Here is an 11,827-nt window from a genome sequence, read left to right as displayed (position 1 = left end):
GAGCGGTCTTGGGCGGGTCGAATGGCCGGATTTCAGGTTTGTCGCTTAGACCGTATTCGAGTTCGCCGAAAGAGGACAGCAGTCCGGCACCGAATGCCTTGATTTGACCGTTCTGTCTGCATAGGCCGAACTCCACTGTAACCAGTAACACTGCAAAACAATAGTCGGGAATTTAAATATTACAGTACAGAATATGCACAGCAATACAGGAAAACATGATGGACAAGAATAACCATAGAGAAACTATAGTGTAAGTAGATATCCCATGGTATAGGGCATTATGTCGCAATTTTTACTGTTATCTCAAGCCAATTACTGTTGATTATTGTCGAATTTTACTGTTTTGTTGGGGTGAGAGTGTGTGAACGGCACAATATGAGAGACTACCAGTGTCACACAGCTTCACGGAAAGAATTACATGAACTAGCGGCTTGAGATAACAGTAAAAGTTGCGACATAAACGCCCTATATCATGGGATATCTACTTAAACCCTACAGAGACACACTTACTTTATGCTAACACAGTAGACACACTGGGTGTTGAACACCCCAATTTAATTTTGCATTTTTCTTGAAAATAAGAAAAAACAAGTACTTAGACCATACTTCATCATTTCTTAATAATATTTGTTCCAAGTGCATACAGAAATCAAAAGTAGAGCACTGCTTATCAATATTTATACTAATTTTAGATGTACTGTAATATTACATTTTTCTTCTCACATGGAATCGAATCTTCAATTCGAGATCTATGGAACTTTATAGTAAATGTCAGAGTCATCAATAGACAGACAAACTTTTTGATGGAGAATTTATTATCGTAAATGTTTGTTGCATTGTTCCATGGTGTCACGAGGCAGGGTTAACAAATTACTAGATAAATAGTTTATTTAAATAGAATATGTATAAAATTTAAAATAATAGTTTCAAAATGAAGTTTTATTGAGAACAGATGTAGAATGTGAATTCTAAACTTGTAAGTTATAATATTTTGGTGACGTGTCTGTAATGTTGGAGGCGTTGGCTTCGTGACTTGCAACTTAAATTTTTCCTGTTCTTTCTTCTTCTGAAAACATGGCTGGCTTTTGTGTGTGTAATTTTGTGCTCTGATTATTGTCTGTTTAAGGAATTTATTAATGTTTTAAATTGAGTTTTATACAAGTTTATTGTGTACTAGTTGGTTATTAAATAGCTGTTTGTATTTCAAGCCAATAGCCACTGTATTTCAACTGTAAACTAGATAAGTATTTTAGTTCGTAATAACTCTGAAATAATTAGGCTTAAGATATATTTTCTTTGTGTATTTGTGTAAATTCATCTGAAGATTTAAGTTAATTTGCTCTGAAAACTGGATTTCTCATTCATAGGCAATAGATCCATTCACAGTTTATCAAGAATCTATTTCATTGGAGCCGACAACTATCCTTAGGTTGATAGGTGTTAAATGCTTCCCAACCGTTTAAGGAAAAATTGGTAGCACGGCAAATGTTACCCCTGTGGTGGGACCGAATTACAAAATAAATATGTCCCAAATGTACACCATGAAATCCCTGGTTATAGAAATTATTAGTAGATAGATATCTTGATAGGTTATGAATGGTTTGTTGCTGAGGGGGAAGTCGGTTCAAGAGAGATCAAGTTTTAATGAATCGGTGCATATTCAAAATGGCAAACATTAAAAATGATATAAATCTTATAGAGTTCTTAACACAAAGGTTTGATAAGCTAGATGCTAGGTTTGATGAGCAAAATGCTAAGTTAGACCAAATATTTAAAAATCAAAATGCTAGGTTGATGATATGAAGCAAGAATGTACTAGCATTAGACTAGAGCAGGTTAGTATAAACCTTCTATTGAAAGATGCACATGAAAAATTGAGTGAGAATCATGAAGATGAAAACAAATTGAAGCATGATAATAGTAGTGTTAAGATACAAGATCAGCTCATTCAAGTTTTTGACAATGTAGGCCTAGTTACTGTGGTTGAAAAAGTCAACCATAGTGAGACAGTAGAATTGAATAAAGAAGTAGGTAGGGAGTTGTCTTCACTGAAAGTCAACTATCATGAAAGTAATATTGCTACATTGAAGTTAGGAAAACTATAAGTAAAGTGAATGTTTACATGAGACAGGTTCTGTAGAGGTTAGGAACAATGTAAACAAAATGAATCTTGCTTTGAATCAAGTTGATGAGTTCAACTTTCAATGAGAATTGAAAAGGTGTATGCTATGCATTCTCAAGTGAACATGACTAACTTTTGCAAGCAAAATGGCTTGTTGAAACAAATGAACCTATGAATAAAATCATGCTATTGAAGAAAACAAAACGCAAAGTCACCATTGATGTTATTAGTATTCAAAGGTTGTTTCAAGTTGCTTATTTACAAGATGATGACTGTGAGTCACATGATGAAAGGGTATCCCCAGCACACAATGATTAGGAATCCTGTGTTATGCCGGGATTCAGAATAGCATAATCGCTACGCAGTGTATGGTAAGAGTCCATAATTGTGTCTTTTTCTTTCCTGTAGCCTATTTTTCTTGGCCCTTAATCTTTTCAATTTTCGATTCTTTCCTGTCTTTGTGTAATATTCAGTAAATTTCTTCTATGATGCATATCTTAACCAATCTTGTTCATAGTCATTTAAATTTGTATTTTTTTCTGAAATAATATTAGAAGTTAAAATAGTAGCTTATTTTCCTAATCTTTAAATTGTTGATAAAACCTAACTTTTCCAAAATCTATCCACTGTAGGTAAAGAATTGTTTGCTTGTGGTATATTTTTTCATCATGTATCACTTATTTGAAATGTGTGTTGTTTTAGGGAATTTATTTACCCAGTTTCTTTTCTCTTTTTTGTATTTTTTAAGGAACTTATTTACCCATTATTCATCTTGATCATCTTTGTATTATAATCTGAAATGTTTGTACTTATTATACAGTCTTTAAATTTAAATTATTTAAAAAATAAATGGTTCAATTAAAACGTTTTGTTATATTATTATTGAAATAAGTTTTTGTGATTGATATCTTTTTCAAAATTTTTAAATTGTTTGTTCTATAAATTTTGATATGATTGATTATCGTTTGAAATGGATGCTGGAGTGTATGTAGAATTTTTAGTGGGGTTTGTTGATTAGAATTTTGCTGGTATGTGATTGTTTTTTGAGATGGAAACCCATTATTGCCTAAAGAAGGAATAACAGAGGTTATGACTTAGAGAGGCAGTAATGCGATAATATTTTTGTGTTGATTACTTATGTTGATTGCCATAGATGCAAAACAATGATTAATAATGTTGATTGCCATAGATGCAGATTACTTATGAATATTGTTTGCCTTTGAAGCAAAATATTAGTGATGTTTTGAATGATTTCTTGTTTAATGATTGATAGTAAAGTTTTGTCGTGAAATGTAGCTTGTGTTCAGAACATTGAAAAGTCAAATAAACTATAGTATCCGACAAATGATGATAATATATTAAATAATTTGCTTTTTATACAATTTTTGAACACAAAATTAAAAACTAAATAATTTGAAACCCTGAATGATAAATCATAAATGTGAAATGAACTTGCTATAAATGAAATGTTATATTAAATGATAATGAAATGCAGATATATTATGAAATGATTGTGAATAGAAGACCAATTGTCTGAAATTATTGAAATATGTATTGAAATTAAATTTGTTGTGATGATCTGATGTTTTTTACAATTTGATAATGATACAGGTGTTATGAAATTATATTTCTATTTTGAAGAATGGATTAAATGTTGATATTTGAACAGTGAATAGATTAAAATGATTTTTTTTAAATTTATCATTGATATGTCCATATTTCACAATTTATGTATTGCTGACTGTATAATAAGATGTTAACAAATTTCAATTTCATAAATAGTTAAAAATAATTTTCATGTGTATTAGATTGTATTGATAGCCTAATCAAGTTTTTCTTTTAGTTTATAAGCATTTTAAGATAACAGGTACAGCACAGACATTAACATTGAAATAGTTATCATGTGAATCTCGAAATCAGCAACAAGTGAACGCCATGAAGAGTGTTAAGAACATTTGGGTGATTTTCGAACTAGTGTGACATAACTACGCCAAAATCTACGCCAAAATCTACGCTGCGGCCTACACTAATAACTACGCCAATTCAACACCATAACTACGCCTAAATCTACGCTGCGGCCTACACCAATAACTACGCCAATGTCAACACCAATAACTACGCCAAAATATGCCGATGCCTGTGCTGATGCCAACGCCAATATCTACGCCAATGCCTGCGCCGAAGCCAATATCTGCGCCAATGCTGATGCCAAAATCTGCGCCAATGCTGATGCCAACGCCAATAACTATGCAAATGTCAACACCAATAACTACACCAATGCCTGTGCCAATGCCAAAATCTGCGCCAATGCTAATTCCAATGCCAATATCTACGCCGATGCCTGCGCCAATACCAATGCCTGCGCCAATGCTGATTCCAAGCCTGCGCCAATGCCAATAGCTATGCCAATGCCAAAATCTGCGCCAATGCCGATGCCAACAACAAAAATCAACGCCGATGCCTGCGCCAATGCCAATATCTGCGCCAATGCTGATACCAATGCCTATGCCAATGCTGATGCCAATGCCAAAATCAATGCCGACACCAAAGCATACGCCAATAACAATGCCAACGCTTATTGCTGACTTTTATCTCAAACTTCAACACTACTGCATACCTGGAGGTAATATGTCATCCATGTTCACATTCGCAACTTTGAATCAGAAGAACAGTCACAGTATCATGAACGAATTGATTCAAAAAATCCTCTCCTAAATTATTCCTGTATGCAGAACTCTAAACCTTGAAAGCTGAAAATATCAAAAAACCAAACCTTACCTAAATTAATCCTCACCTAGATTAATCCTGTATGCAGCGTCTATCTCTTTTCCAAAAAACGAATTACATTGTCATTTCAAGCCTGAAATGTACATGTATAATTATATGATACAAAATTATGTGACTCTGTATTGAATTTGCAATGCAGCCGTCTACTACAAACATGAAGCAATGCTAACTGAGATGTCACCTGTATCGAGTTTGGTATGCAGCCGTCTACTACAAGCATGAGGCAATGCTAACTGAGATGTCACCTGTATCGAGTTTGGTATGCAGCCGTCTACTACAAGCATGAGGCAATGCTAACTGAGATGTCACCTGTATCGAGTTTGATATGCATCAGTCGACTACAAGTATCAGCCCAACACTACGTGCATCCAGATCAGCCAACACTTAACGTCATCACATTGGAGTCACACTTAATGAAAATCTACTGAGTGCCTTAACGGACTGTTTTCCAAAATGTGCATCAATAAAATCAACCGCGTCAATAGTGAAAGAAATGAACATTTTGATTTATTGAAATTTTATGTGAAATTAAATGTAACAATTCATCAATTCATTTAAAAAAATAATAATAATAATAATAATTTTTTTTATTCAACATACTAATTTTTTTTAGCAATAAAAATTAAATTTTTCTATCTATTAAATTTATGTGCAATTTCAAAAAACTATTCTTTACATATTAAACTTTCTGTTGAGATATTTTTTCTTTAAATTATAAAGCTAAATCAAAATGTAATATTGATATTCTATATTTTGAAATATTGTTTGGAAATATAACAATGCTATTGATGAATTTTTATAATAATTTCAATTATAGTTGACATGTAATGTTTTTCTAGAAAAAATTGTTACTGTTCTCGAATTTAATTTTCAACAATTTTCATTAGGGTCAATGTAATTTTTTTTCTTTAAATTTTCAAACAGTAAAATTTTTTATGTCAAGAGGGGGTATTTGTAATATTACATTTTTCTTCTCACATTGGAATCGAGTCTTCAATCGAGATCTATGGAACTTTATAGTAAATGTCAGAGTCATCAATAGACGGACAAACTTTTTGACGGAGAATTTATTATCGTAAATGTTTGTTGCATGTTCCATGGTGTCACCGAGGCAGGGTTAACAAATTACAGATAAATAGTTTATTTAAATAGAATATGTATAAAAATTTAAAATAATAGTTTCAAAATGAAGTTTATTGAGAACAGATGTAGAATGTGAATTCTAAACTTGTAAGTTATAATATTTTGGTGACGTGTCTGTAATGTTGGAGGCGTTGGCTTCGTGACTTGCAACTTAAATTTTTCCTGTTCTTTCTTCTTCTGAAAAACATGGCTGGCTTTTGTGTGGTAATTTGTGTTCTGAATTATTGTCTGTTTAAGTGAATTTATTAATGTTTTAAATGAGTTTTATACAAGTTTATTGTGTACTAGTTTGTTATTAAATAGCTGTTTGTATTTTCAAGCCAATAGCCACTGTGTTCAACTGTAAACTAGATAAGTATTTTAGTTCGTAATAACTCTGAAATAATTAGGCTTAAGATATATTTTTCTTTGTGTATTTGTGTGATTCATCTGAAGATTATAAGTTAATTTGCTCTGAAAACTGGATTTCTCATTCATAGGCAATAGATCCATTCACAGTTTATCAAGAATCTATTTCATTGGAGCCGACAACTATCCTTAGGTTGATAGGTGTTAAATGCTATTCCAAACGTTTAAGGAAAAATTGGTAGCACGGCAGTACGTATGTTCCGCCTAAGTGTTGGAGCTCTAATCCGGTTTGAACGAATGGCTTGATCATTGCCAATGACAACTTCATCAAAAACTCACGTCTCTTCATTTTATTGTTTGAATTTCAAGTTGTAGAGAATCATAGCATTCATTCCAATCTGATCCATCATCCCATACCACATTCGTAGTGACAATACAAGTAAATCTTTGTAATGAAAGTGTTTGATAAAAGTCTACGTAAAATACACTCTGGGGGTTAGACACCCCAAACGAAGAACAAGATGAGCTGGTGACCTTGCAGAATGCTATTACTGACTGGAAGGGTGGAGATAGTTGACAATACTACAAACCTAATTTAGACTGGGCATAAATCTGTTTGATATTGTCAACTGCAGAACAAAAAAAATCCTGGGGTGTGAAACACCCCAGTGTGTCTCTTTAGGGTTAAGCTATTGTTTCTCTATGATATAACTTTGAAGAAGAAAAATAATCTATAGAGATCAAAAATTGTATAGGATTTTTTTTGTGTAGTTGAGAAGTTGATATTGTGGTAATTATTCATATTGAATAAGAAGACTAAGAATTGTCGAAAACCACAGATTTTATTGACAGTTAGAAAGACCGGTTTCGGTTGTTACACCATTGTCAGTCTCTGATAAACAATCAGAGATTGACAAAGGTATAACAACGAGACAGGTCTTTCTAACTTTCAATAAAATCTGTGGTTTTTGACAATTCTTAGTCTTCTCATTTAATTTTTATAGGAATTGGTACGTAAAAAACTAACCTCACCTTGAACTGTTTCATCAACTGAATTTGGAATAAAAATAGCACAAAGACTACTTTATTATTGTCTCTACCAATGTTCTACATCAGTGTCATTTGTATCGTAAATGAATAAAACAATATTACAAAAACTACAGTGTTCAAATATACAGAAAAATATGATGCAAGAAGATGCAATACAATAAGAAGAGAAAGAGACAGATGTCAGTAGATATTCTCTAGAGAGGAGAAAAAATATATAACACCAAAGAAAAAGAAAGATAACAACATGTTGAAAGAAGAGGTGAGAAAGAAGAATTGAGAATGGATAGAGAAGGAAATGAAGGTCGAGAAGGAGGAGGAGGAGTAGGAGAGAGGGGGGGGGGAGAAGGGTAGGGTGAATGTGAATATTGAGGAAGCGTATGATAAAAATTTAATTGAATTTCCTCTTTTAATTAAAAGAGGAGGAGTAGGGTAGGAAGAGGAGGAGGAGGAGGAGGAGGAGGAGAAGTAGGGAGGGAGAAGAACAAGAACTACAACAACAACAAGATCTGAGACACTTATCACCTACAATTCGGAAGTAAAATAGCACAAGGACTCCCTTATTATTTTATCTACCAATTTTATTACATTAGTGTCATTTGCATTGTAAATATACTGTATATAAACTAGTAGTTCTGTGAATAGTAGACCTCGCGCTCAGTAAGTTACATTGACCTGTTGTTATGTTTTCTCAAAAATTAATAAATAATTTATCAATTTAAAATGTCTAGAAAAAACCCTAAATAAACATGAAGCTTTCTGTCCTATCGTACCGTGACGTGTCGTCCCGGAATGTGAGTGTGAGCGCTGTTATCAGGTCTGGCTGAAACTGTCTACACGTTGATGGAAAGATACATTTTCAAGATGTTCGATGTTTTTTGAACGGGTAGTATTAAGGTGCGTACAGACTTTCGCTCTGCTCCGCAACCGAATGTCACTCCAGCAGAGCGATTGTGATCGACCGGCGAGCAACAGTGGTTCGACCGGGGAACGCGAGAAGATCTAACATCTTCCGTAACGTTCATGATGGGTGCGTGGGCGGAGCGACTGTGGTTCGATGGTGGTACGAGGGCGGTACGAGGGCGGTACGAGGGAGGAGCGTGCTCGGTGCGGGTTGAAGCGCGAATATGTGTACGCAGCTTTATAATCCACTAGACAGCTGATTTATGATGACTAATTGTAAAGTCTGATTTTACGGTAATATTGGCGTTCAAAGGAGATCCTTTTCCTCTTGTATTATCCATAAAATGCGAAATTTCAAAAAAATCGTATGTATACGTCGACGCGAAATTCAAAAAGGAACATACATGTAAAATTTCATGAAAATCTATTGCTGCATTTTGCTGTAAATGCGGAACATAAAAACATGAATATAAACAAAAATATAAACATAAAGAGAAATGCTATCGACTTGAATCTTAGACCTCACTTCGCTCGGTCAATAAATAAGAGTACCATAGTAGAGAATGTTTGAGTTCGGTTTACACTCACAGTAGCAAGTTTCTCGATATAATCGTCAGGTGCACCAGAGAGGCCAGCCCTATCTCCTGGGAGAACTGGGCGAAGTCGGGGTCGGCGAAGAGGGGCACGTGACCAAGCAGCTCGTGGCAGATGTCGGGCTCAGGGTGTAGAGGGGGGCCGAGGGTGGCGAATGTACTGGGTAGAGTGGAACACGCGGAACGCCAACCCCGCCAGGAAGTCGCGCGACGACAGGAGACCGGCCACTGGGCGAAGGGTGAAGCCGGTGCTGTCTGAAAAATGGAAACAGAACTGTAGAGAACAAGAAACAGGTTAAGGTTTGGTTTCTAGGACAAAGTTATAATTTAATTTTACAAAATCTAACACAATTTAAGAAGTCAAGTATATTATGATGTTATAGACCTGTTTATTGTTTTACAATTTATTGTAAATATTGACTTGTCCTGTACTTTCTTGTATTGTTTATGGCTTAATAAATATCTAATCTATTATAGCTTGTGTAAAATAAATTGAGACTTGGCCCTCCATCCAAAGAAATTACAGGGTTGCCAAATCGTGTAAAGTTGCAACTTTTTCAAATTTCTAATTCAACCTCAGAATTGGATGTAGAGTATCATCCCCGATATCCTAGTAGTACTAAAAAAGGCAGGGTTGAAGGATTGAAAGGAAATTTAACTTTTATGATAAAATTGGAAACATCACGGAGATTTGTTTTTATTTTGAATATTACTCCTCTCAGAATCATGGGGCGTCGTATGCGTAATAATTATTTATCCAAATAAACGGGGAGAATGTCTCCTTTATATTGGTGTCTGGATCATTCTCATCCGACTTATAGTTATTTTTTAATTAATGATTATGTTCTCAATGTCGAGACATTTCGAGGGAAAAATGAAATAAAGATAAAGATATTTATCAAGCCATAAACATTACAAGAAAGTACAGGCCAAGTCAATATTTACATATTTTATCAATATTTTGTGTAAAACATACACAAAATCTATAAAAAGATATCACAAAAACTCAACATATATCGTCAGAATAATTCAAATAGCCTAAAGAATGTCATATGAATAAGCATGTCACAGCCAGCAATCCAGCCACGTGTATTAAATACTACAGACATTATGAAATAAACATATTTATCTATCAGTGAGGAACTTTTCCTCACTATAATACGCTTTCTCCGCAAGAAAAGTATACAGATCTTTTTTAAAAGTTGCAGATGACATGGACAGAGATCTAGGTAGCTTATTAATAGTCTTAGACTATATAGTTACATAGGTTCGAGGGTCTTTGTCGGAAAACTTCAATCTATGCTGAACAATACATGGATTGTCACTACCTCGTGTATTATAGCCATGCATATCAGAATTAGTTTTGAATGAGTCTAAGTTATTAGCAATAAAAAGAACAACTCTGTAGATGTAAATACATGGTAAAGTTAAAATTTTTAAATCTATGAAGGCATCTCTACAGGGGTGATTGTAATCAAGCTCAGCCAAATACCGTACTGCACGCTTCTGTAGAATGAAAATTTGTTGAGTGTTTCCAATAGATGTACTTCCCAAAGCTCAATACAATAGACAAGATGAGTGTAAATCAGAGAAAAGTAGGCGATAAGTAGGCCTATACAGATTTTGCTACGTTTAATGGTACATACTTTACAATATATCTTAAGACAAAGAGTCCCTTACTAATTTTTGCTAATTTACTAAATTTTTGACATGCTAGAACTTTTTTGTTTCAAAGATAAGTAGGTGGTGAAAGCGAGAAAGTTTCTCAGAATAATTGAAATTATTTTTCCAATTGTCCAACGTACACGGAAGAGCGTATTTTGACCTCTCAGGAGTTACAAAGTCAAGGATAGCGGCTGGGATATAGGCCTATCTATTGAACGGATATTGTCTAGGGTTCAAATAAAATCAGTCAACCAAAATAAACTTTTATAAAATCGTATGCGGTGCAGGAGCGATTGGCTAAACACCTAATACTTTAAAGAAGAGAGTCAGGGTATTATTAAATAAATACCTAAATAGATTATTATTTATTATTTATACATACAAAATCGACTGATCATTCAAATCTCAAGACAGCTCTAAAGGTTCACCATGGGTATTTTCTTTCACTTATTAGATTTAGTATTTGTTTTGGGGGGCTGGAAGAATTCATTTGAACACATACTTAAAAATGCAGAAAAAGCACTTCGGATTTTGGGGGAGTGGGTCCATCTTTCTCCTGTAAGACCATATTCAAGGCACTCCGACTACTTACAGTTCCAGCGATATACTTCCTTGAAGTTGTTTCGTTTGTGTTCAAAACAAAAATATTTTTAATGCTAACCGAATTTGTCATACTTATGAAACACGAGGTAAAAATACAGGATTATTCCAGTTCCCTATCCATAGACTGACTCTTCTCGAAAAGGGACCGTATTATTCAGGACTCAAGTGTTTTAATTGCATTCCCGAGGATATAAGGCTGTGTAGCAGCTATAAGTTATTGTTTCAAAGATAATAAGGACACTGGTAGAGGCTTGTCCTTATACCATTGAGGAGTGTTTTAGAGCATTCATGTGACTCCATTCTAAAAATGACATGTTGTATGCCACTTGAGCACCGCTCAGAATTTGTGGCTTCACACAACAAAAATATAATAATAATAATAATAATAATAATAATAATTCAACTGATCTCACCTAATAACTCTTCAAGTTCAAGCAGTTGAGAAGGAAAATGGTTAAGTGGTTAACAATAAAAGAAAAGTAATTAATTACCGTAACAAATTAAAACAATTGAGTAAGCAATCGGTTAATGAATCTGTTAAAAAATAAACTACTATTTGCAAAGCAAAAATAATCGGGGACCTATTCAAAAAGCCAAATCAAACTAACCTGAATTG

The 11,827-nt window shown here is 34.0% G+C and overlaps 1 protein-coding gene across 1 annotated transcript; it reads right to left on the bottom strand.

Moving 5' to 3' along the window:
- Positions 1-4: 4 nt before the first annotated feature.
- Positions 5-9,198, bottom strand: LOC120356708 (protein henna-like; the record flags this gene model as incomplete). Its single annotated transcript, XM_039445677.1, is given in 5 exon segments — positions 5-141; positions 144-150; positions 8,939-8,976; positions 8,979-9,079; positions 9,081-9,198. Coding segments are annotated over 5 exon segments (401 nt in total), but the record flags the coding sequence as incomplete, so codon positions are not given.
- Positions 9,199-11,827: the final 2,629 nt, after the last annotated feature.

This window comes from Nilaparvata lugens, unplaced genomic scaffold (assembly GCF_014356525.2).
Source record: "Nilaparvata lugens isolate BPH unplaced genomic scaffold, ASM1435652v1 scaffold7577, whole genome shotgun sequence".
NCBI classification, from domain to species: domain Eukaryota; kingdom Metazoa; phylum Arthropoda; class Insecta; order Hemiptera; family Delphacidae; genus Nilaparvata; species Nilaparvata lugens.
The sequence above is the reverse complement of the archived record's forward strand: the minus strand, read 5'-3'. Positions and strand labels throughout refer to the sequence as shown.